Source organism: Chenopodium quinoa, unplaced genomic scaffold (genome assembly GCF_001683475.1).
Source record: "Chenopodium quinoa cultivar QQ74 unplaced genomic scaffold, ASM168347v1, whole genome shotgun sequence".
NCBI lineage: Eukaryota > Viridiplantae > Streptophyta > Magnoliopsida > Caryophyllales > Amaranthaceae > Chenopodium > Chenopodium quinoa.
In genome coordinates, this window is record NW_018742204.1 from 12,912,103 (window position 1) to 12,939,220 (window position 27,118).

The following is a 27,118-nucleotide window of genomic DNA, read 5'->3' on the forward strand; positions in this document are numbered from 1 at the left end:
AATCGGAAGATTAGAAGAAGAAGAAGAGGTTATATTGCATAATTATCTCCACCTAATTGACAAATTTAATATTAATTGCTAACTAAATGCATTTATTATCTTTTTTAAAAGTAGTTTTTTTTTAACGAGTAAAAATTACAATTTAGACAGTTTAAATTCTACGGCTATGCAAATTGATTTTTTTTGAATTTTTGGGCCCCTTTCTGGCATGGGCCCTAGGCGGTCGCACTCGAGGCCTACCCCTCCGGGCCGGCCCTGACCATAACTTATCGTTTTTAGGATAAAATCATGAAACAATACGAAGTTACTTAAATGTCTAAACCTACTCGATATGAATTTTGTTTATGCTCTTGAAACTGAATATATCATAACCTACAAATTTATTCATGGGTCCAGTCAACTAGAAAATAACAAAAATCTAATCGTACTTCTATTTAGAGGCAAACAACTATAAGACACTTGTAATTTGATTAATTTGACCCAAAAAAAAAAAAAAAAAAAAAAAAAACTAATTTTGGGCTAATTGAAGGAGGATGTAATTCAATTGAATCTCCTTAACTCTCGTAACTCAGAACAATTTTTACTAAAATTCAAAAATCAGGAACCTTTGACGACACAATTTCCTCAACGTGCACGACATTTCTGTCATTCACTCATTCTTAATCAATTCCCGGTTTTATTTATTTTCTCTCTTTAATCTCCGATCACCACCTTTCTTCTCCGGTACGTTTCTCTCATCATCTTCATCTTCTTCTTCTCCTTTAATTTTCATGTATTATAATTTTACTTCAATTTTCGATTTTATATACACCTTCGTAACAATTTCTAACTTAGATGCATCTTCACATATTTTTTTTTTAATTTTTTTTCTTATCAATGAATTGAAAAGCAGAGTAATTTTGCCTAATTTTTTTTTTTTTTTTTTTTATTATGGCTGTTTATTATGTTAATTATTTTGATTTTTATTTTATGCTTGGTTTTTTTTTTTTAGATTGTTGCTGTTAATATGTTTAATTGGTGAGCATGGATCTGAATGATTTAAATTGTTGTTGTTATTGATAGTGAAGTGGGGTATAATTGGCAATGATGGGGAAAGTAGATGCTGGACACAAACTACATGGTAGAATGAGGCTTTGGGAATTTCCAGATGAGTATGTTGTTGAACCCACTGATGGCACCGGTGGCTCTTTTTTGTCGGTCAGCCGAGTCGACGGATCCATGAAGCTTCTTGGTCTGTTTGTTTTAGAGTTTACCATTTTTAATGATGTTTTGTGTATGGGATCATTGTTCATTTTTTTTTTTTAATTTTTGGATTTTTTGATTGAAATTGTATATATATATATGTATATGTATTTTTCAGATGAACTCCCCCAATGTAGCGCTGTGCACGTACCAAAAATTCAGTCGATTTATGGTGTGATGGGCATGTTAAAGCTCTTGGCAGGCAAGCTAATTTACTTGGTTGCTGGCATTAATATGTTGTGCTTGCTATTTTATCAACATTATTGAACTCCAATCTTTATACATCTTGTGTTGACCATTGTGCTAAAACTCTTATAGCATTGGCTTTTGCAATTCCTTTTCCATCCCGTACTTTGTTTTTGATTTCTTCCTTACCATTATCACATGCCTAGAGTTATCGGCATGTTAGATTTATAGTTGATCAATCGACCACTATTTTGCAAACTACCTCACTTTACCACTCCAATCTTGATTGATTGATTAATTTGAAATCATGTTCGTTAATGGTATATAAGCTTTTCAATCCTTCATAGTTTCAAGGATCTAAATATAATTACCAATTTGCAAGGATTAACTTCTGGTAGGTTTGTGAATATTGGAAAATAATTGTACGTGGACTTGTTAATTCAATTTTACTTTGCTCACGTGTCTGATTTATTGGTCTAAGTTCTGATGCAATGCCGAAGAAATGCATGGAATCTCTCATAACAGATTTAAGCTGCACCTAATGCTTGATGTCTTTTGATCTGGTTGATCTACAACCCATTTTTATTCAACATTGCAGGGCTATATTTATTTGTGATAACTGAACGTGAATGTGTTGGATCTTACCTGGGCCATCCTATCTATAAAGTTTCATCCATGAAGATATTGCCTTGTGACCATTCTCTTAAAAGTTCCCCTGCAGAGCAGGTATCACTAAGAATGTTTTTTATTTATTTTATTTTTATACTTCTTCCATTAAAAGTGATTGAAACTCATTCTAGGCTGACCAACTTTGGCAGAAAAGTAAGGAGACAGAATTTTCCTCACTGTTAAATGCTGCAGAGAAGACTCCGGGATTGTATTTCTCTTATGATGTCAATTTAACACTAAGGTATCTTATTGGTTCCTATCCTTCTTTTCTGCTTTTCGTTATTTCAGTATTCTTGTCTTTATAATGTTACATATCTTCCGATTTAACTACCCACTTAAGAAGCAAAATAAATTTCATTTGTGAAAGTAGTAAAGTACTTAGTGTTGTCTTTTAAAGTTTTAAGTGAATATCAGATTCAGAATACCGATAGTGGAAAGTGTTTGGGAGTATTATACCTAACAGAAGCTTAGTGCCAAGTCTGCCTACTCTATCCCACACAATTAGACGAATGGTGACCTGATTTAACTTTTTTTTTAGTCTACGTTCATAACTGAGCAATATTCAGAACAATGTTGGCGTTATAGAAACTGCTTGCACTTATGGACCCTGGAGGCATATGGTGTGGCTGTTAGGTTGATTGGTTTTCATGAGTGGTTCTATGTTCATCATTGAACAATATTGAGGATTTTATTATTTATTTATTTATTTTATTTTATTTTTTTATTTTTTTTTTTAGGGGGGGGGGGAGGTGCACTTTATATTCCCGTACTCTTCTATAAGCTGAAAGCAGGTTACAGTTGTTAAGGATCAGAGTTCTATGGATTTTTGGCAAGATGATGCCTTGACAAGATATTATTTTGCTGTAACTTTTGTTTTGACAGATGATTGCTACCTTTTTGGGTTTTTCCTAGTCTATTTTTTCACTCATAAGGCACCTTCAGAGCTGTTTATTATTGGCATTAAAATATGCCTGATTCTATTGATTTAGTGATTGGGTTTTTGCCAATTGGTATTCCTTTGTTTGGGGAGGGGTTGAGCTGTGGGATACTGATGAGGGAATTATGTATTTTGACTGTAGCCCCTATTACACAGCTTTGCAGCAGGTGACTGCGTAAGGCAGAGGGTTGGGGGAAAGGACTGATAGTAAAGTATGCAATGATTTAGGAATTACTAATATTTGTCTATTATAGTATGCAGAGATTGCATGACTTAGGCGATGAAGCAAAGACACTCCCTCTTTGGAGACAGGTAATCCTATTCTTTGTCATCAATGGATTTTTAATTGTTTTTAGTTTGTCAAATTAACTAATGAACATGTAGTATTTTGAACGCATCATCATCATTATTCTTGTGCAACTAGTTAGTATCTTCAAGTTTTAATTCTACCTCCATTAAAATATTATAGGCTACAATGCCAAATTGGAGATGGTGTTCAAAGCTTGCAATTTTTGATGATTTATTTATTAATGTATGTACTGTGTGATAAGTGTATATGATGTTGCTCAAATAATCTTATAAGTTATCCATCCAATTTTGTTTGCTTATTAGTTTAATATCATTGAAGAAAAATAAAGCCAAATTTCAAGCGGAGCAACTGCCAACATTTAATATATTTTGAAGCCTATAATTTATGTCTAAAAAAGCACCAAACTGAAAACCTAATAGTAGTCAATACTAGATATAAAAAGATAACCCCTAAAAAAAAGGACATTAAAAGATAATTTTTCACTTGAATAAATTAGCAAAATCATGCAAAAAAGATCACCAACTTCCAGTATCAGAACGCTCTATTCAAAATTTTTCTAAAACTTGCTATCACTTTAAAGATCAATAGTAGTCATTGCAAGTATCCTAGGTTTCCCTCGTCTTGGCTGCAAAACATCATGATATCATTTGGGGAAAACAACTAATTTTTATTGCAACTATGCCGACATAACAATTACTTTTACAATTTTTCTTGAATCTAAAGTTATTATCTTAAATTTTTGGCCAAACATGTCCTTGGTGTTTGGAAAGAATTTTGAGGTAGCCTTTGCTATTGAAAATTGAAACCACAAAAGGAATTTTGCTTCTTCTATATGCCGGGAGTTTTCATTTTCTAAGGCGAAAAGAAGTAGGATATTTCAGGTGGCATGATCTTTTGCATTGGAAATTTAAGATTGCATACTAAGCCTTGGAGCAAGATGGGTACTTAGAGTGTCATTGTCGCTTAGAAGGATTCAATTGAGTTGGTAGTTATATTGGATTGTTAGGAGTTACTCATAAGTGAGTAATTAAGTTACCGTGGGTTGGTTTTGCCAATTTATAAAGATCTTGACCAATATGTACTAACATATTAATTCTTAATGGTTCAAATGGAGTTTGATGTCTATTTTTTTGTGCATCAACAATGTACCTTTAAGGCTAAGTGGAAGAGGGTGATTGATAGCGATATGAGTGCTTTAGGGATCGAGGAAAATATGAAGTTGGATAGGGAGGAGTGTAGGGAGAAAATTAACGTCGAAGACGTGTCATGATATAATATATATACATATATGCTCTTGTTTATTTTTTGTAAAAAATTAACTGCCATAAGTTGAACTTTGGGTGGTCTTCCAATATTGAGTTTGACTTATTGTGGATAATTTTTCCAATATTTTTTGTATTTACTTTTATTATTTACTCAATATGTGTTTTGCAAACATTACTTATTTCATCTGCTAATTTTTTCTCAAACCTTTTTCTTACTCACATTTATCTCCTAACCTTTTTAATCCCCTTACCCTATTTTAAACTCTCTTAAATTTTATTTGTATACTCTTTCCGTTTCTCACTTTATACACCTTTTTTTGCTTCAAACTTTTATTCAATTGATTATCTTGTTATGCTCTTGTTCCTTTTCAGACGGTTTCTTATGACAATTTGTGTTAGCAGACCTTAGATCATTTTGGGATTAAGGCTTTGTTGTTGTTGAACAATTGGACGTGTCTTTTTTCTTTCCCTTTTATGGCAATATGAGATGTGTGTATATTATGAAAGCCACATAGCTTACATCATCAAGGCTTGCTATCTCCTTTTGGGATGGGGCATTTGGGGCTTTTAGGTGCTATATATAATATTATAATTAGAGCAATGCACAAGAATTTAGTTAATTTGTCATTTCCACTTCTGCTTAAGGACTGCCAGTGGTTTTTTTTTGGAGTCGTATGGATTATAAAAGTAGAAAAATTGTCAATGCTTATTCATTATTGTTGCAGGCAGACCCAAGATATTGCTGGAACAACTACATGATGGAAATTCTTATTGATAACAAGGTTTATTCTGCGTCTTATTTATCTGTGTTGTTGGTTTTTGAATTGACTCAGCATCATAGTCAATGTATATTATTATTATTATTCTTTCTGCCGTTTCTATTACTCTTGCCTTTGGTGTTTGCTATTAATGAGATTGGTGACAAAGAACATTTTTTCTTTTGCAGCTTGATCCATACTTGCTTCCCATTCTGCAAGGAAGTATCCTTTTTATTTAGTTTTTCTGTGATTTGGATGCAACTTTCATCAATATCTTCCTAGTCGACTGGAGTCCTTAACCGTGTCAAGCTTTCCATAATTTCCAAACTGCTATAGGAAAAGATACTATTGATGTTACGTTGGTTGCTCGCAGATGTACCAGGAGAACTGGTATGCTATTTTATTTTATTGGCTCCACTTCTCCATCAGGAGCCTTTTGTGCCAATTGTATTCTGTCCACTTTAATTTCTCTTTGGATATCTTCTATGCACTGACCCCAAGACCTTTAAAAGTGTGAAGCAAGGTTTGCATAACACAAGGAGTATTGGAAAGCTTTATGTTGCCAATGTACTTGGAAACCTACTCTTAATTGCTTGAATGAAATATGATGACTAACCTTTTTATTAGTCTCATCACAAATTATGGCTAATAATTATGACATCTAGTAATGATGTTTTCCCTTGTCCACTGATGTGCAATAGAATGCCAACTGAACTAAACTGGAACAGTAATACTTAAAATAAGAAAACACAACTCATGACATAAATGATACCTTTTCCCCCTCTTTTAATACACTGCCTAAAAATGCTAGATATTGGTTTAATTCCAAGGAAAAAGCATTGGTGTTCTGCTTTTTTACCATTTTGATAGTTGAGGTTTCTTTACCTCGCTTGCTACGTGAGTTAGTTCACCGCACTGAGTATAATTTTTCCTCTGATAGAACAAGTAAGTCTTTTCTGTATGCTCTAAATGTTGTGAATATTTTGGAATTGAGCCATGGCACAAATTTGAGTGCAAGATGTAGTTTGATTGTCTGGAAAAGCTTCTTGTTTATTTACAAGGCTTACCTAGCATTCTTCTTAACCTTTATAGTTTTTTTTTGGCCAAGGAGGGGGGGGGGGTGGTTGGGGGAAGGATGATCTGGACGGGGATTCCAATTGGCAACTATTTTCGTTACAAGTTACTACATACGAGTACCTAATATCTTTTGTGTGTTACAAAACCAGTCATGTTATGTTACTTCATGTGGATGATGAACTTTCTCTTCTGTAATTCATTGTTTTGGTACTTCTTTGAAGAAGTCTGAAGAAGAATTTATGAATTGTATGACACTATGGTGTCTAATATTTTGATCCTTACTTTTCCAAGAAACTGAAATGGTTACGTATCATGTTTTCCTCTTGATTGGTAGGCTATGCCTGTTCTTTTTTTTTTTTTTTTTTTAATTATAAAAAAAAGATAGGCTCCTATTTTGGTTACCTGTTTCTCCCTAAGAATTTTCTACATCTTAAAAGGAAGACAAGCAACATGAATGTGTGCATCTTTCACTTTTCAGTGGTAGGAAATAGGGCTAGTCTTTTTTAACTGAGTCATTTTAATGATTTATGAAGTCCAATTTTGTGTAAGGTACACGAATGTGGAGAAGAGGAGCTAATTCTGATGGATATGTTGCAAATTTTGTTGAAACTGAGCAAATTGTGCAAATAAATGGCTGTACAGCATCTTTTGTGCAGGTAATTGAGTAACACACTGTCAGGGGTTATGGTGGAATGTGGCATTTTAATGATGAGCAAAGAATCGTTTTTTGATTTTGCTTTGTGGGAGATTTTAAATATATATTTTTTTTTTGATAGGTTTAAGTCTTTAATGATAGGCAATAGGATCCCTAGATTCTAATTGGTTATAGAAAGTTCATTTTTTATTTTTTTATAATTTTTTTTATTTGTTTACATTAATACTTATAAATGGTTTATGTATCTCTTTTACTATGCATATAAGATAAGTCATATTGGGATTTGGGACTATTATCCATTTTATTTAGTGATGTGTGCTGGAATGCTGGTTAATTTATGGATGTAAGTCTATTATTATTGGTGTTGACTGTTGTTTATTCTTTGATTGGTATGAAGGATAGGTCCACATTATGATGCAGTAGTTAGATCCATGGTATATATGGGAGAGAATCATTGAAGATAGTATTATGCATATTTATGAAAATGAACTTGTTTACCTCTTCCTTTTTGCTGAACTCCGATTTATCTGAAATTCTGATCTTCGTTGGCTGATGACAGTGGCTACTTACTACAAAATCTTATTGTTGTGGCCTGTGGGCTTTGTATGTAGATTGTAGCTATGAGTGATACCCTATCCATAATGTCTGCAGGTTCGTGGGTCAATGCCATTCGAGTGGGAGCAAGTTGTTAATCTGAAATATAAACCAAAATTCGAAGTCGTGAATCCAGAGAAAGCAGTGAGTTTTTTATTTTTTTTTATTTTTATTTTTTAAAATTGTTTAGCAGAGGGGTGGGATTTACATAAATTTTATAATTTGATTGTTTAATGTACTTTTCATTTAATCAAGTATTTGACTTGTGCCATGTGCAGCCACAAGTTGCTGAAAGGCATTTTCTGGACTTGAGAAGACGATATGGTGCTGTGCTAGCTGTTGATCTTGTCAATAAGGTTTGCAAACAACTCCTATGGATATGGAAATCTATATTAGGCTTGTAGGTATCATGGTAGATGAATTGTACATCAATCAATGACTGTGAACATAAGTTGAGGCATAGATTATTATGGGAAGGAGAGTATCATTGAAAATGTGTCAGTTACAGAATCATGGCAACTTAGGCTTCAGTTGACATGTTTCTGCTTGATCCCGTTGGCTTCATTCTTAAGTTATTCTTTGCGTGGATTTATTCCAGCTGTCAAAAGTATCTTTCTTGCTTGTGAAACCTTTTACTCCCTCTGTTTCAAAATGATCTTCTTGCTTTGACAGTGATTCTCTCACAAAAAAGTCAAAATAAGAACATATAGAAACGGAGGGAGTTTCTTTTAATAACTTAGTTATCATTGAGAGAATAGCAGTGAGTGCTCATCTGGGCTTATGTCGTTTTGTATACAAGTCCACAAGTTTTAATTACGTAGTATTTTATTGCTGTTATGTTTTTCAGTTTTTCTCCTTATGCTCTCTCTTTTGTGCTGTTCTTTTGTTACCTGAAAACCCATATAGCTCCTGCCATTTTAATACAAAGAAGGAGCAAGGTCTTCTTGGTTATAAGTCCCTTAAAAATGGATTATTAAGATTTTTTTTTTTTTATTATTTTAAAATAATACAGTATCAATATTTTCATATTAATACGAGGGACTACTTTCCGAAATTAAATTCGGAAATTTGAATAGGATCTTAATTTGTATAGATATACTCTTGATGTCATGCATGAGCAAATGCATACAGGCAGACAGCTTATGTATAGTCCTTGATTTTTTATGTCAGTACGGTGTAAGAATGCATTTAAATTTTTGTTGTTGATAATCTTAGCTCTTCTGCTATTCTTGTCAGACTGGTGGTGAGGGCCAATTGTGTGAGATGTATGGGAATGCAATGCAGCAGATTGCAAATGAGGAAATAAGGTGTTTGAGATATTCTGTTCTTTTTCCCCTTAATGCAATCTCTCTTCTTTGTGCTATTCTTTTTGCTAATATATAATTTTTTTTTTCTTTTTTTTTTTTTTTGTAGATATTTGCACTTTGATTTCCATAGGATATGTGGACACATGCATTTTGAGAGACTTTCACGTCTGTATGATCAAATTTCAGAATTTTTGAACAAAAATAGGTATGACTCCCCTCCTCCCCCCCCCCCCCCCCCCCCCCCCTCTTCTTGGGCTTATCTTGATGGGATTCAGGATATTATTAAAATAATTTTGCTTGTCTTTGTTGTAGGCTTGTAGCTAGAGGTATTAATATCAATGCTTATTAATTTCTAGTCTTTGTTTAAGCAAGGGGTAGTTTATGCACTGAATTTCAGAATGAAGTACTTTCAGTTTTATTTTGTAATGACAATTATGTGAATTCAAATAGAACTTGAAAGTTAGAGAATCCAAAAATGTGACGTTTGCAAGAGTATATATAAATCACCAAAACAGTTAAGTAACTTGATGAATTCTGCAAAAAATAGAAGTGTTGCAACTAAATAAAAACAGAAGAAGTATTAAATATAACACACGATGTAGTATATAATTACATAGAGGAAGTATTTATTATGCTTATAAAATTTTGCAAGTTTCTCATGAGTTATAAAAGTTCCTAGAGTTGGCTTGAGAATATATCGAGTCAAGCTAACTGGAGTTGAAGTTTTGATTTAGTTGATAAAACTAATTTTGAATTGTCTTGCCTCCTTATATCAACCCTTTTTGTATTGATGATATCTATGGTATTTCTAGTCTTCAAAATCATCCTTTTTTTACGTCTTGATTAAATTTTGTTTCATGTTTGTCAAATAAATAGTTAAAGTTATAAGGTTATTAGATGATGGAAACTATTTAGTTGTGTATTGGAAAATCCTATGTGTTTGTTAGCTGTTAATTTTCATCCGCAGGACTACTCATTTATTGCTGTAAATTGATCTATGTCTTAGATATCTCCTGCTGAATGAAAAAGGAGAAAAAATCGAGGAGCAAAGTGGTGTTGTGAGAAGTAATTGTATTGATTGCTTGGATCGCACTAATGTCACACAGGTGGGTTTGTTGAATGGTTTCCGATTTATTTGTGCTATAATTGAATAAGAATTCATTAGACTGCATTAATGCTTTTAATTGACTCCTTTACATGGAATTCTGGCTAAAAAAAATCTTTCCTTTGATATCTCTTTCCCCAATTCTTTGCGACACCTTTGGTTTGTGGTGATCAAGCTTCATCTGATCTCTTTATTTTGCTTCACTGCAGTTATCTAAGATTAGTTTAAAATTTCTTGTTGATCTAACACTATATATATATGGGACAGTTATCTTATTTTCTATAGTCTGGATTAGTTTAAAATTTCTTGTTGATCTAACACTATTGGTGTTATTCTGTACCTTCATGAATTGTGGTAACAGAGCATGATAGGGCGAAAAATGTTGGAAATGCAACTAAGGCGAATTGGTGTTTTTGGTGCTGAAGAGACCATTAGCTCACATCCTAAATTTGATGAGAATTTTAAAATATGTGAGTACTATTGTTTGTATTTTTTTTTTTTTTTTTAAAAATGGTGCTTGATCATTAGAATTTTTTATGTTCATTATTGTATTATTTCTTGAAGATATTTACCCACTTATGCACATTCAACAATGTTGGAATTGCAACTAAAGGTTTATTGGTGCTCTTGGTGCTGAAGTGATCATCGTTGTATTGTATTAGTACTTTAATAGTATAATGCAACAGTGTTGATTAATTTCCTCTTTCCTCTCTCTTTATAGTGTGGGCAAATCATGGGGATAATGTAAGCATCCAGTATTCTGGCACTCCTGCTCTGAAAGGGGATTACGTCAGGTATGTATTGTTATTTGCTATGGACACACACATTTTATTTCTGTGCTTATGGTGGAGTATACGTTCCTATGCGCATTTCTTTTAGCCGGAAATGCCACTTTGATAAAAATGATTCTTCTTTTTCAGAAAGTTCAACTCGCTTATTGTAGACTCTTGTTTTTAGGAATGTATGGAAAAAGTGAGTGGGGAAAAAAGTGAAATAAGTAAGAGAGATGGGGTATAAAGGTGGGTGGGTCGTGGGTGTAAGAAAAAAGTTGATAAAGTATGAAGAGTATGTAAAAAGGTGTAAATAGTGTGTGGGAGGGATAGATAGTAAAAGGGATTTCTAATAAAGGAATGAAGTAGAAGTGAGTCGAACTTTTAGTAATTGAGGGTTTATTTATGAGTCTGATTGGCCTTGGTGTTTGCCGTATTATCTCCAAGACTCCCACTTTGAAGTGGTTTCGCTTTGACATGAATTATTGCAATGTAATTTATACTTGTTAGGTGTAGCTTTATTTTTTTTTATACATGTCAACTAGGATGCTCGACCAACCACCCGGCCGTACGGGTGTCAACATGATGCTCCCGGGTGCGGACACGGAATTCAGGTCAGACCCTTGGGTGAAAAAGTGGACTCTTCAGTCATGAAATTTAAATCTAAAATAGAAGGGCAGATTCACCGAACCAAGAGTCTCAACCTTAGGGGTTTTGATTGAAAGTGAAAAGCGAGCAGTCTGACACTAAGAGGTTGTCGGATTTCTATTCTGGCGACGGGAAACTGGTTCTTCGACCATTCAACTGTGCAATTTCTATTTTCTTTTATTTATTTTTTAACGGGTGGTGGGGGTAGGTAGTCTAGGTACTAGGGAGGGAAATACTTAGTATAGTAATTATGTGGTGGGTAGGTGGGAGACTCTCGTGATTTTTTTTTACTGTTGCTTTCTATTCTTTGTTTCATGTCCGCGGATCCTTAAATTTATAACATTCCGAGTTTGACACTTCGACCCTTACTTGAGTCCAACACCCGTACCCGAGTCCGAGCATCCTAGCGTCTAGGCGTCTAGCATGTCAAAATGATGGAAAACAAAGAATTTCTTTTACATATCCATCTAGTTTATCAATTTTCTGGGTTCTACAAAATCTTCCTTTTGTTTGCATTTAGCATTGCTTCATTAATAAAACATTTGAATTTGTATGATTTAACCTGAGTCCTTTCGAGTGCTCTGTATATGGCTTGTCTCTGATAACCTTAAGTTTCCTTGCAGTTACTTTTCAGACTGTCAACTTATTGCTTAGTAAATGTTGACATCTTATGAGATCTTTTTATTTTGGAAATATAATTTTAATTTCTTTTTTTCCTCTTCCTTCTTTTATTGGAAGAATATCTCTTACTTTCTCTATCCTGTATTTAAGTATCATCTATCTTTTGCACATAGATAAAGGAGTGTGAAAATGTATAGAGAAAAAAGTGGGTGGATGATTTGGAACTTAGAGATAATAAGCAAGTGATAAATAATTACTAAAAGCAGTGGTTCACTTTCAAGTTGGGATATCTTTGAAATAGCAGTGTTAATTTAAAACGGTATATAGAGAGTATTTCACTGGGTTTATATGTCCCTTTAACTTTCATACTTGCCTTTTTTTTTTTTTTTTTTTTTTTTTTTTTTTTTTTTTTTGTATACATACATCCGTCATATTTGTTACTATGCTAGCACCTAGTGATATTAGAATTTAATATGTTGGAATAAGATAGTGGCAACTTTGTCAAAACACATTACTCTGTAAAAGTCAAATAAATTTTTCAAAATTTTTAAGATGTTAAAGTTTATTTATTTACAGAGAATACTATTATAATAAGAGTAACTTATGTTTTCCAAAGCCTGTAGTTGTTTGATTCAAAAGTTCATATTGAAAAGCTATCACTTGGAAACTTGTTATAGCAACCTATCCACGGTTTGATACATTTTTTATACCCCTTGAAATAGAGTTTCTTTGCTCCAATCTATTTTCCTTTTTCTAGAGGTAGGGTACTTTCAGACTAGATGCATTGACTATCACACTTATCTGCTTTCCCATTCTGATACAACTTGCTGGCAAAGTCAGACACCTTAAGCAAGTGGATGCTTTTATATGTGCTCTATTTACATATGAGTGTGTATCTTCTTTTGTCATTTTTGTATAGACATCTTTGAATAGATGTCTTCCTTTGGATGAAGAATTAAACATCTGACTTTGTTGCCACCAGTGTTAAAAAAGGATTTTGGTGTTGCCCAATTCTGTTGTATAACTTGTATCTGATGGACCATGCTCTAGTTAAATTAAATTTTTTTTTTCCTTTCTGATTGGGACGTCTTCTGCTGTTAATTAGAAGATGAATGTGGTGATTGACATTTACTAGTTTTACTGTAATTGCAACAATCTGCAATTAAGAGAGGATAAATGTCTTCTAATTTGGTGCCCACTGCAAATCATGTATTTACGAAATTGACAAACAAGCCTTCCCCTCCATAAAAAAAAAATTTACCTTTCTAAAAGACCCTCTTTTAGTGGGGAAGGGGAGATGTTTGGGGAAAAAGTTGCCTTTGCCTAGATAACATGTAGGAAAGATATTATAAATGTTCTGGCCGTGTTGAGGAGACTTCACCAATTTTGGGAGGTTTATGATGTGAGATGGTTCTAGGAAACCCACAATTAGAATTCTATAAAAGTTTGTATTGGTGAGGATCTAAATGGGCATGTAAGGACAAGTCGTGGATATGAAAGGGTCCAAAGAGGGTTGGGGTATGGAAGGAGGAATGAAGGAGGAGTGACTTTGCATTTCATGCAATCATATGATTTGTTTCTAGAAATTGCATGGTTTAAGAAAAAAAGGGCTTGGATTTGGTGACTTCGAAGTGGAACAATGGACCTCAAATAGTCTTTTTCGTAACAGGGAGTGAAGATAGGTTGCAGAGCGTAGCTGCACCACATAGTCTATAAGTCTTGGAAGTTTGTAAGAAGGATGGGTTAAGGAGAGGAAAAAACTAAGATAAACCTAGGATAAGATGGTGGAACTTGAAAGAAGATAATATCAAGGATTTTAATGATAGAGTGGTATAAGAAGCCGAAATTAGAGATGAAACCCGACTTTGCTTGGAATTGTTTCTCTAGAGTGGCTAAGGAAATTATATGAAAGTCAAAGAGGAAATTTTTGGTGTACCCGGATACATCGTAGTGGATGGGATACTTCAATGAGTTGTCCAATGGACGACCATGAAGTTGGCTGGAAGTATATGAGAAGAATTGTGAAAGAGGTGGTAGAGAATGAGGCTAAAGAAAACAATTGGTCTACATGATATTCCTATTTAGGTTTAGATATGTTAAGGAAAAATGATTTGGAGGACAAACTAGATCATAGGATTGGAGATAAAACACCTCGGTACCGAGTTAAGAACAAAGGTTGTTCTAGCAATCATGGGATAATGCTTATGGATTACACCATGTGATTGTGAAAGAGAATGATAGAGTATAGTCTCCAAACCTGGGTTCTATGGTTTTTTTTCAAGGTGTTCAATTATAGAAATGACTCATGAGAGGAAAATGATGAGTACTACAATGCGAGATAGGATTTGCTTATGATTTTCATTGTCCTTCTGATGTCTTATGATAAGGTTCCAAGAGAAGTATTTTGGTGGAGACGACCAAGAAAGGTAACCCTAAAAAATATATGGACCTAATTAAGGATTTGTATTGAGACGTGAATACAAGTGGTAGGACTTGCAGTGAAGTAATGAAGGATTTCTTGATTGCAATTCAATGTCATGAAGGGTCGGCAACAAATTTTTTTTTCTCTTTGTAGCAATTTAAGTAAAATGGTCTATCTAAGATGAGGCACCATAGCGTATGATTTGAGACTATACATAGATTAATGTTTAATTGAAGTAGTGGAGATATATGTTAGAACTTAGAATCTTGCTGGTTTAGACAGTGCCGGGATAAATTGGAGCATATGGAATATTGATTTAGTACTATTTGGGAGTCAAGGGGATTTAGTAGTTGTGGATGGTAAGGATTTGTCCAAAAGTGAGTGTTAGTTTTCTTGGCTCGATTCTACAAAAGAATGGAACTAAAGGATTAATCCGGGTGGACCTAGGTGAAGGGAGTCTACCAAATGGATAGCTACAATGAGGGTATTATGTGGCAAGAGCATACCCCTTGGTGTTAAAGGGAAAATTTACCGGATGGCTATTTGATCAGCGTTATTTTATGTTCTATGTGTTTGACTTTCTAAGAACGATTATGTTTGAAAGATGGAGGAGATAATAGATGTTTGACAATCACTTAATGGATAGAATTAGGAATGAAGATATGCGTAGGAAAGTTGGAGTTGTTGATATTGAATTACTCCCTCCGTGTTTTTTTAAGTGTTACAGTTTGACCGGCACATAGTTTTAGGCAATTTAATTGACTTAAATAAAATAAGAGCTAAGTGGGGTAGTTGGAGTATTAAAAAATTATAAAAGAAAGATAGTGAGGTTTGGGTGGGGACCATGAGAGGAGAGAGATATAATTTTTTAATGTAGCTTTTTGCCAAAAAAGGAAGTGTAAGACTTAAAAAAACACGGAGGGAGTAAAATAAGGAAGAACCGGTTATGTTAGTTTGGGCATATGAAATGAAGGTCAAATTCAGCACTGATAAGGAGCATAGAAAGATGGGATTAGGAGTCTCATAAAAGGCCTAGGGAGACATAAGATGACTTGAGTTAAGAATGTTATGAAGAAATAGGGTTTGAGAGAGAGAGAGAGAGCATGATGCTCAACTGTCGGAGATGAAATCTTGGTTCATGTAGCCTACTCCATGATTTGGGGTTAAGGCTTATATTTTGTTGTTGCCTAGTTTAGGGAAGATATTTTAACTTGCATTTTAACCTAACCCAGATAAGGCATTATGTTACCTTCATTTGTACTAGGTCAAAGTTGCTAAACCTTTGATTGTTTCAGAACAAGCTCCACTATCTTTGAGCTTCACTTGATTTTGGACTTTTGGTGGACTGCTCCTTGTAATTTTCCTTGTTTGATGGCAATCTTATCTTATTAGTATTAAAAAATGTTATGTTTGTTTTCCTTAACTTGTACCTTTGCCTAGTCCAGGCAAGGCACAATGGTACCTTCATCTGTACAAGGTGAAGGTTGCTATACCATTAATTGTTTCAGAACGAGCCTTACTATTTTGAGGATATTCTTTTGGCGTTGTTTATTTATTTATTTTGCTTGATTTTAGTGGTTTGCTCCTTGTAATTTTCCTTGTTTAATGGCAGTTATATCTTAAGAAATGTTATGTTTGATTTTTGCATTGACTTACAATATCAGGTCAAGCTGACGAGGAGATTTTTCATATTTGTTTGTTGGGTGATGAGATTTTGGCCTTTGGGTGGTGATAAACTTTCAACATTGATCCTTGTTGATAGACTCTCAACATTGGTCCTGGTTGTCAATAGATTAATATGACATCTAATTGATACAAATTATCTATCTGATAACACTGACTGGTTATTTTGCTTTATGTTTTGCACCACAGGTTTTGTGTCTGTTTAAGAATGAAATGTTATCATTAGTTTATATGGGAGATAACTTTTTATATCTTGAAATGTACTGATGAAGTTAATATTTAACATACAATGTGTCAAAAAAAAAAAAATTATTTAACATACAAATTGGTTTAATGCAACTTTGTTATTTCCAGATATGGCAAACGAACGTTTGAAGGTATACTTAATGATGGGTGGAATGCACTTTCTAGATATTATCTGAACAACTTTTGTGATGGAACAAAACAGGTTCAGTACCTTTTCTTGTATATGCTCACTGAGCTTCTTTTTTGTCGACATATGTTATCTGTTATTTTTGTCTGTTGTATATCTCCTGCGTTTAAAATTTTACTTTCAAAGGAGTGAGTTGTATTAATTTTGAGTTTGGATTGATAAGGAAAGGTAACATGTTGCTTTTAAATAATTTGGGCAACTATTGAGGATTAGACAAAATGGAAATTGAAGCTGGTTGGAAACTAGTAAATGATACAACTACTAACATTTCATATTATGTGTGTGAGAGAGAGAGAGAGAGAGAGAGAGAGAGAGAGAGAGAGAGAGAGAGAGAGAGAGAGAGAGAGAGAGAAATGTGTAGCATTCATTTTAGTAAATGTTGCACATTATATGAAACGGAGGTAGTAAATGTGTAGTAATCCATACTATGTACTTTAGCGCTTCATTGCCTTCTTCAAATATGTCAATCAACGTGCATTACTGCCTCCATTCCTTTTTGTATTACTCACCTTCTGTTTTGGGGTGTTTCTTTTTTCTTTTCCCACTTCAATTTTTTTTTTTTTTTGGCACACACTTTAACATCTTACCCCTTAACCTACAATCTAACTTTTTTCTGTACATGCATCCGCTTACTACCTTCTCTCTCTCTCTCTCTTATTTTATCCACCTTTTTTCTTATACTCCCTTGGTGTACGAATCTACAATAGGTGAGTGGAACGGAAATGAGCTTCAGGAAAACTATTCCTGCTTTTTTTGTTTCTCCCAAAAAAAAAAAAAAAAAAAAAAAACTACGTAAAAACCTTCAAAAAAGACCTTTTTAAAAAAAAAAAAAAAAATCTAGTGCTCAGTATGCATTTCAATTAAACTGATTATTCCCCTTAAAAATTTGAAAAGTAACTGACTAATGTCATCATACCGCATGTTGTTCAGTTGCATACTTATTCATTTCTTATGCACTTGTAAAAGATTTCTTAAAATTGGATCCCTTGTCTGTTCTTGAATTTTTCCTCTCATGTTTGCAGGATGCCATTGATATGGTGCATGGACACTTCATTGCTTCTGTGAGCCGAGATATGACTGCACAACCTCAAAAAGGAGGCCTTGAGGCTTTTGCTGTGAGTGATTACTAAATCTTATAGCTAGAATCAATGGCTACCTTTTCACCCCGCGTGCCTTTTTTTTTCTTCTCTCTCTCTCTCTCTCTCAGTCAATTAAACGTGTAAATGATCTGATGACTTTTCTTATTGTAGTCTCTTCCTTTAGCTTTTTCCTTGTTCTTGGCTGGGATCATTTTCGCATTCATGTCTCTGAAGCAAGGTGTGTTTCATACTATTACTCTTTTTTTATTTTATGTTTGCTGGCTTTTCTTATGCTGTCTCTTCCTCTAGTTCATTTCCTATATAAGATTTTATAATATAGACCAAAAAATTACAAGTTTGCTCTCCTATCCAATGTTATTATATTTGGTGTACTTTGTTGTTTCACCTTTTGACCTAACAAAGGAAGAATCCAAGAATTTGGAGTCTTGGTCTTCATATTTACATTTATCTTAAATCACGGATAATTGGCAAAATTAATTCCAAGATAGAGTTTTGTGCAGGGAAAAAAAAAAAAAAAAAAAAAAAACCCAACTAGGGAGTATGTGTCTAATAAATTATGACACAAACATACAAATTTTGTGAAGAAACTAATTAGAAATTAACAATTCAGTTTTTTAAAGACATCAATTGCATTTAGATATGGTGGATTTTCATTACAAATATTTGAATGAAGTATTTTGAATCAATTTTCAAGTGGAATCTAATTTTTTGGAATCAACACACTATGACATTTTTTTTTCTCCAATATATGTTCAATAATACTCATCGAATCAACATAATGTGAGTATGGTATTAACGGAATGCTTGGAGTGTGTGTATAAGTTTAGAAGCAAAATTATGGGATACTTATTTAATTATTTTGCATTACTGCAAAGTATTAATCCATGGAATAGTATGTAGGAAAATTTATCAAAACAGATCTTTTGTATTGGCCATTTTGCGAGAAAGGACCTTAAAAAAATGTCTCACTTTGGGGCCTAAAAAAGTTTTTTTTTTTTTTTTTCTCATCTGGATCTTTGCTCGGATTTTGGCCATTGAACGCCGCTTTCCTCTTTTTCTTTGTTGACCAAAACCATTATGTGAGTGGGCATGTGACTTCAATTTTTCCGCCTTTTCTTTTTTAGCCATGTCCTACATCCTCCTACCAGTCTACCAGCATTTGAAGACCATTCCACCACAACTCGACCTTCTCACCACTACAACACCCTTGTCTAACCATCGCACAAGTTGCAACCACATCGTCGACCCACACATACACCTTATACCTATGCTCACATGCTCCCTTTTTCGACCTCCTCCTCTGTAAACCCAGCACACTGTCCATCATAACCCCCTTTGCATCGCCCTCAGCCACTCTTTCTACCTTTGCTACCTGTGCTCCCTCTCTGTATGTTCTTCATTCTCTCTCCCCCTCAGACTTAGCCAACAGCGCAGCCCCTTAACCCCCTTTTCTCTTCCTTGATCCCCCTTTCTAATTCCTTTATACAAGAAAATCGAAATTAGTCAGTCAATCAAAGCCTTAATCCCTTAAGAAAATCGAATTAATCTTGGTTTAAAAACCAAAATTTGATTTTTATACATGATGTTGAGTAAGATTGTGATGGGATGGTGGGTAGTTGGGAGGAAGAAAGGGAGAAAGTTGAGGATTTTGATGAAGTCACATGTTTTGCACGTGATAGTCAACACCAGTAAGTGGTGATCAATGGCCAGAATTCAGGCAAAGGTCCTGGTTAACAAAAAATAATTACTTTTAAATCTCATGGCGCCATTTTGTTAGAAGCGTTTTGTTAGAAGGTTTTTTCTCACAAAATGACCAACATTTCTGACAATGTCAGCCTCCACAAAGGGTAGGATGAAGTGTTGCATAGGAAAGTGCATAATACCATCTCCAACTCAAGTTTAAGTATTGAAATACTAAATGAGTTGTTTTTTACCTCCAGTGTTGATACCAATATCCACTTCTCAATCTAGCAACTCATGTGAAATTTAATTTTCTAATGGTGAGACTCTCTAAAATATACAAATGTCATTTTTCAATTTATGGCCCACCAAATCCATTTCTTTTTTAATGATAAGAATGTAAGATTAAAAAATAAAAAAAAGGTAAAACTTAAATAAATTACAAAATATACTTCCTCCGTTCTGTTAATATTGCAACAAGAAGGAAATTACGCATCCCAAAACATATTTATATGCTAAATATCTATAATTGTATAAGAGTAAAAATTATAAAAAGTTGATATTGTGAAAGTATTTTAAGAGACGAATCCAACAAGATTCCACTTGACTATATTTTGCTTAACGTATAACTCATATTATATGGTCAAACAAGAGTGATGAATAGTGCAAAAAGTTCATTGTTGCAATATTAATAGAACGGAGGAAGTATTAGATTATTGACAAGGTGCCCACACTTTTTGTCAAATGAGGCTTAAAGTTGAGTATTTAAACTTAGCAATCTTCTTTTGGAGTTGCTAAGTTTAGATACCAACTTATTGATATACATTGCAAAAATAATACATCTTTTTGAGAAATTCAGTCATCTAAATGTGAAGTCGATGTAGTGTCCATCTGGCATGATTTTTAGCATAATTCTAGTGCATTTTTGCTTCAGGCACCTTCTTTATGTCAATGCTCTTTTGTTTTTTTTTTTTTTTTGTTTGGTGCTGCATTTTTTGGATTTCAGATATTTTTAATAGGAATAATTGCTTACAAAAAACATCTTTTGTTGCAATGTTGATCAACAGCTCGGTTAGAGTGGCGACACCTATTCTTTTCGCTTATGTGGGCAAGCTTAAGTATTGCTATAGCTATATTTGTGAGAGCCAATGGCCGGATGTTTTGCAATCGACCCAGCCTGTCAAAGCCTCGACGCTGATTATAATTTAATAATCTTCAGATGGAGTGATACATGTGGAAGTTAGTGGTTGGCTGCTCTGTTTTTTGTCGTTGAGTCTTATTTGACCTTTGAGTTTCTCATTCCTATTTGTTGATTTCTTGTTCAATTTCTATTTGACCTGGGCTTTTCTGATGGGCAGGTCTCTAATTTGCCTTTTAGTATTACAGAAGTTTAGGTGAGCCAACAAGTGCTCTTCTTTATAATAACTTACTGATATCTTTCCCAAATAGTATGAGTAGAGGGAAGAGTATTATTATCCGAAGTTGATAGTTCACACGAACCCCTTGAACTTTATTTCTTTTTCGGCTGGTTAGTGTATCTTAACCCTTGAGGGTATATAATGATATATATTGAACTTAATCAAGTCTGCTGCATCTTTGTACATATAAAGCTGTCCTTCAACGACAGTGCAACGATATGCTACAGCCTATGCTGAACAAAGTATATCTTGTGATTCTGGTTCACAGTGAGAATGTACTGATAAATGTTTGTTTAGGATAATGTGCTTGAATAATTGTCTGTCTGACCATTATTTGAGCCGTCAGTTATTTTCTAGTTTGATAAGAACAGGCGTTGTACTTTTGTGGATTGGATTAAAACTAACATCCAAAATTTAGCTGTCACAGCAAATTTGTATAATCTGAAAGATTTGGTCATGTACCCTTAAAGTAACTCTCGAGTTCCTGATTCATCTTAATTAAGCTAAACTCTCTTATTTTAAGCTCCTGATTAGTTGTTGATTTACTTTTGTTGCGCTTTTGCCGCTTTGGAGTTTGGACCCTAAGCTTTCAGAATTTTACTTATGAATTAGTGTGTATTAGCTAACAACATTCCTTTAGTTATGAGACTTCGAGTGATTTGATTAAGCATTCCGGGGGGGGAGGAGGGGTTGGTTAGAATAATGGAAACGGAAATGAAATAAATCTTTTGTAAGAGGGTAGAATAAGAATCATTTAATTGTTTTTTTTCATTTGTTTGGTTTAACTATAGAAAGAAATCACTTTGAGTTTGAGAAGAGTAAGAGTATTTGTTATCTTGGGTTTTAGAGAGGTAATATACGGGTGGAATATTTTTCCATAGGTAAAAGGTAATTGTTACCAAATCTTCTAACTAAACATTTGGTAACGGAATGGTTCAGCTGAATCCGTTTTCAATTCAAAATATACACTAACTAAACATGCTCTCAGAAAGTTCAATCAAAGTCTAGTTATTGTTTCAATCAAAGTCTAGTTATTGTTTCGTACATCTTTTGGGCAAGGGATTAGAGATAAACCACACAGCCTATAAAAGAGCTTTATACCGCTTCGACAACCAGTCTTAGTCTATAAGGTTTTTTCAATCAGATTCCATAGCTCTTTCCATTAAGGAAACATAGAGATACACTCCACACCATTTTATTCATTGGACATTGGTATCATTGTCGCGCCTTTAAACATTTGGGGATGGTGCATTACACTCCTGACATTGTAGTAGAAACCATTATCAATTTTTATTTTTTTTTTGACGGAAACTGAGCAAAGCTTTATTAATCAATCAAAGCGTTTAAATCAGTATATAGCCATAGTGATTAAAAAAAATTAATAATAATAAAAAAAATTACGGTAAATACCGTGTTAAAAAAAATTAAAAAAAAAAAAGCATAAATTGTTGAAATTCCTGTGCCACGTGTAATTTGTCCCATATTGATGAGATATAAACATATTTTTCATTTTATAAGCTTTAGGGGGCGTTTGGCAAGTGGGAATTGAGGGCGGGATTGAGAATTTTAATCCCAATTGAAAAAAAAACCTTGTTTGTTTGGTGGGAATGAGAATAAAAAAGGGTTTGGGAATGGGATTATTAAGGGGCGAATTCCCACCATTTTATTACCTAGGGAGGGTAGGTAATAAATGGATGGGAATGGGAATAGGAATAGGGGGGGAAAATGACATTTTTGCCATTAATGAAAAGAATGAAATAATAATCTTAGTAAGGGTATTTTGGTAAAATTGTTAGTTATTCTCTATATATTCCCACCCATCATCCAAACAAGGTATTGGCATATTTTCATGTATTCCCATCAATTAATTCTCAATCCCATTCCCACCTTTTAATCCTCAAACTCCCATTCGCACAATCCAAACGCCCTGTTAGGTCTTTAGCAGCTTTCTAACTGAACTTCTTGATCTTGGGGATGAATCTCTTATGGGGTAAATGGTCCAAACTCTCATCCTTACAAGTTTTTACTAAATATATTTTTTCTCAAATCAATCTTAGTTGTATATTCTCAATTCCCATACATATATGTAACACAATTTATCAAATTAGATAACAAAAATAGGTTTTACCTCTATTCTATTTACTTTCTTACATATGCACTAGAAAAAATCTTAATTTATGTCTGCTTAATTGAACATATACAAGCATTACAAACTACAATAAAACCCTTAGATTAAAATAATCAATAAAAAGAAACAAAAACATAGAAGTACAAGTGAAAAACATGCAATAAAACACTACATTTGTTTTTTTTTTATCATTTGCATCAAAGAAACATTATTTGTAAGACAAAATATTCCTATATTGCAAATAATAAAAAAAACGAAGGTTGTAGATGAGAATGTAAGAATTACACAGAAGAATAATTACGGTGAATTATTGTACGTAAAACTAGCTAAGATAAGCTAGGTAAAGGCGTGCAAAGGGTGCAATGTAACACATGGTGGGCGCATATAGTGCCTTTGTTGTTACCTAAATGGTATTACATTTGATGCACGAACAACTATCTGTCTTTTCTATTCTATCTTTTTAACGTTTAAAGCTAATGAATTGATGTGAGAAGCATCAACCTAGTAGTTTATTTGTTGTTAGTTGTTTCTTCATAACTCTCTTTAGACTACTTACTGCATTTTGCTTTGAATTCAGCGGCAAAAGCTGATTCCTAGTACACTTACATACTACTACCTTATACTACCTCGTCCACTTTTGATCTCTTAGCTTCTTTCCTTTTTCAAAGTGTTCGTACTTGTACTATTTGTCGCGTAAACTGCACACATGTGCATGCCGCGATATGATGTCACATGCCGGTTTATTAGTGGCTATGGCTATTGTACGTTTGAGTTATACGTGTCCGTATTTGGGTGCATGCTTCATACTTGGGAGTACTTCTATATATTTAGTGTCAGGGTATTTAGATTTGTGTTGATATGCATGTTTGTACTCGTAAAAAGACTGTATTCTTTTGGATTTACTTATCGAGATGTCAGTTCAGCTTAGGGCCTGTTCTCACTTCTCATTTACTGAAATGAAGTGAACTGAATTGTTTATGGGAGAAGAAAATCAGAAACTGAACTGAACTGATTTTAATCGGAAGAGAACAAACCCTTAGCTCAATCCAATTATATATGTTTCTCTCTATATTCAATTTGTCATTACAATAGCTTTTAATTTAATGAAATTAAATTTACTCTGTAGTTTAGTTCAACTCAGATTCAATTAGTCCAGCAATGAAGCAAATTAAACTTTTGGGATAATTGACTTGTGTCAACCATTATAACATACTCATCACCGTCCTACCTATACTTTAGTTAGTGCTTTATATATCTACAAATTGGAGCTGTTTTTGGTGTACATTATTATATTGTATGTTTAAGTGGCACTGGTCAAAAATAAAATTTGGTTTAGAGAGCAATATATCGTAAGGCATGATGCAATATAATTGGCATCACTTCATGCAGATGGTGTTAACGTCGTCACTTTAATTTAAATTTTGTCTTAGGAAGTGTCTTTAATTAAAAGTAAAATAATAATGCTGTAAGCAATGACATAATAATAATGATCATAACTATAAGTTAATGTGTTTTAAATTGTATTTAGTGGGTGAAACCAAAAAGATAATGTCAACCTACGTAGGTGCAAACTAATTAACTACATTACATATATAGGTACAAACTCTTCACCAAATAAAAAAAATATATAGGCACAAACTAATTATGGATTAAACAAAATGGGGAAATGGTTTTTGTTTTTATTTTTGTAAGCTGTTTTTTTCTCGGTGAAATTATGGAATTGTATTTACTCTTTTTCCAAACAGCATACTATAGTTTTGAAGTTTATTAAGTAGTGATTTTTATTTTTTCGTTGCGTATTTATTTTTAACCTTTTTTTAATTGTAATGTAAGATATACAATGATATACATACATTTTCTTTCAAAATCGTGCGTGCTCAAGCTTACCTAAAAAGGATAACAAAATAAGAAAACTTACTATTCGTATCTAGAAAAGGAATAGTATCTATCTTCATTATAGCGTAGAGCTGTAGAATATATATATCACTGAGGCAACATAATCAATTGCCCTATTAGCTACATATGTTGAGATTGAAGAATCAAAGGACTCGAGGAGCATTTTGATGTCGTCGATAAGCCAATAAAGGTTCCGATCCATGGGGAATAGAAACTAATGAGACAAGGGACCAAGGCCAATTTTATGCCCTCGTCGATAAGGCATATGACAAACTATTTTCTCAGCGATTAAGGTAAAGTTAGGAATAGGGTTTACTGTCCTAGGCTTAAGTTAAGTTCAATTGAAGTTGCATTCTAGCATTGGGATCTCACAATCTGGTTTAACTTGTTTCCTTCGTTTTTGGAGTTATCATTAAATTCTTTTGTTGAACCTTCCTTTCAATTTGTTACAATAGTACGTGTTTAATTAGGCTTATGTATGTCGATAAATTAAAAGCTATATTGATAGTGACATGCCTCCCACCTTTGCCTAAGCTAGCTTCTCTGTCTTATCCCATGATTATATATGGGTGGCGACCTAGCTACTTAGGCCACATTTAGTTAATACAGGAAAAAAATAAAAATAAAAATAAAAATAAAATAAATAAAATAAAAAAACAATCATAATGCTACAAGTTGATAACTTAGTAGACCCAAAAATGTGTGTGAAAATTTTAAGAGTTTATAGCTTAAAAGCATTATAAACAAGTAACATGACATATACTTTATATGTTATTAGTATGAAGTATGAACTATTAGTCTAAACCTTTTAGTAATATATGTATAGCATTGCTTTTACAAAGAGGAATTCAGTTGCTAATTAAGAACGTTAACAACCTTCATAAGTGCGAAGCACATTACACTCACTAAGCTAGCTAGCTACAATTAAGGATGCTTACTTTTACCTTGTTGTTCTTCTTCATTCTCCTTTTTCCCCTTTGTTTTAACATATTTTCCTTGGTAGTATAATGTTTCTTTATTCCTTACTCTTTCAACAACAACTAGTAGGGAAGTCAATGGACTTTGATTTTTCGACTTGACCTAAACCATCATGCATGCCATTTAGGGTAAGGGAATGAAAGATCTATATTCCTCTCTCTTTAGTACACCATCCCTCCTAATTTCCTAAATTAGATCAATTTGGAAGAAATATTGAGGTCTATCTCCCCTTCCTCCCTTTCGTTCTTTTCGCTCCTTGTTCTCTTCTTTCGCTCCCCATCTTTTACCTGTTATCCATAATTGATCCACGAATTTACTACCATTAGTCTCTGATTTGATTATTGTGCATGTTTGTCAATGCACTTACATCTTTGTCATTTATGTTTATAATTTCATACAGAATTGTAAATTTTATAAATTGATACATGATTGTGTTTACCCTTACTAATTAGAAATAATATTAAATATGTTTGGGTCCAATTTAGCCTAATTGGGCTTAGTCCATAAATGATTCAATTAAAGCCCAAGGTCAAAGGTCCAATTCTCCAATCCACAAGTCAAGTCAAGGGTCTAGTCAACGTGGTCAGCCCACTTGGCTTCAAGCTCATTTCTCCTTATTGTGCTAAGGTATAAAAGTCTTCACTCCCCCTTACATTGCATTCATTCATAAATAGCCTCAAGCAATTAATACTCTTGCATAGCACTTTTTCTATCTACACTATACTGACTTCGGCATCGAAGGGACCTTCGTCGGCACACCCCAGAGGCCAGTTTACGTGTGTTTGTTGTGCAGGAAATCCTCGGTCCAACATCATTTGGACCGAGCCCAGTCTTCATCCACTTCACAGGGCCTTCGGCAAGGTCCTATTATTTTCACCCGAAACAAATTATTACCTCAAATTGTAAAAATTAGTAAGATTTTAAACAATGCAAGAACATCCAAAAGAAACCAAGGGATATTTTCGTGTTATTTATTTTTTATTATCCTCTCTTCTTCATTATTATTGTCTCTACTAGCATTTGGAGTATTTAGTTAAAGAAGATGCACCAAACATAAAGTATAAAGATTCGACCTAACCATATTGTAAGTTAACCTTATAACAAATTACACACATTATTTGTCCTGACCAGGCAACAACTTAGACAGATCTGACCAACACACTACCAAAATCTACCATACTAGATAATTGTCACTAAATTGAACTCTATATCTTGTTTAATTAACTTATATACGTA

The 27,118-nt window shown here is 33.6% G+C and overlaps 1 protein-coding gene across 3 annotated transcripts; it reads left to right on the forward strand.

The window, feature by feature from the left end:
- Positions 1-367: 367 nt before the first annotated feature.
- On the forward strand, positions 368-21,402 carry LOC110718903 (phosphoinositide phosphatase SAC7-like). 3 transcript variants are annotated; one of them, XM_021897851.1, is made up of 21 exons: positions 368-723; positions 1,068-1,231; positions 1,361-1,444; positions 2,027-2,154; positions 2,229-2,338; positions 3,289-3,346; positions 5,335-5,391; positions 5,556-5,589; positions 5,677-5,757; positions 6,994-7,100; positions 7,751-7,837; positions 7,972-8,049; positions 8,930-9,000; positions 9,107-9,205; positions 10,007-10,106; positions 10,467-10,575; positions 10,827-10,899; positions 16,604-16,697; positions 17,705-17,797; positions 17,933-17,999; positions 20,530-21,402. In XM_021897851.1, exons 2-21 carry the CDS (start codon positions 1,084-1,086, stop codon positions 20,658-20,660), a joined length of 1,809 nt encoding a protein of 602 aa, XP_021753543.1. In that variant the 5' UTR covers positions 368-723; positions 1,068-1,083; the 3' UTR covers positions 20,661-21,402. The 3 variants fall into 3 exon arrangements, with proteins under 3 accessions (XP_021753543.1, XP_021753536.1, XP_021753551.1); XM_021897844.1 differs by having other exon boundaries at positions 371-723; positions 1,063-1,231; XM_021897859.1 differs by having other exon boundaries at positions 375-723; positions 1,063-1,231; positions 2,247-2,338.
- Positions 21,403-27,118: the final 5,716 nt, after the last annotated feature.

Excerpts from the sequence above, each read along its gene's own strand:
- LOC110718903 (XM_021897851.1), top strand. The coding sequence starts at position 1,084 with ATGATGGGGAAAGTAGATGCTGGACACAAACTACATGGTAGAATGAGG. Across the intron at positions 1,232-1,360 it reads CGGATCCATGAAGCTTCTTG|ATGAACTCCCCCAATGTAGC; the intron begins GTCTGTTTGTTT and ends TGTATTTTTCAG. Across the intron at positions 10,107-10,466 it reads ATCGCACTAATGTCACACAG|AGCATGATAGGGCGAAAAAT; the intron begins GTGGGTTTGTTG and ends TTGTGGTAACAG.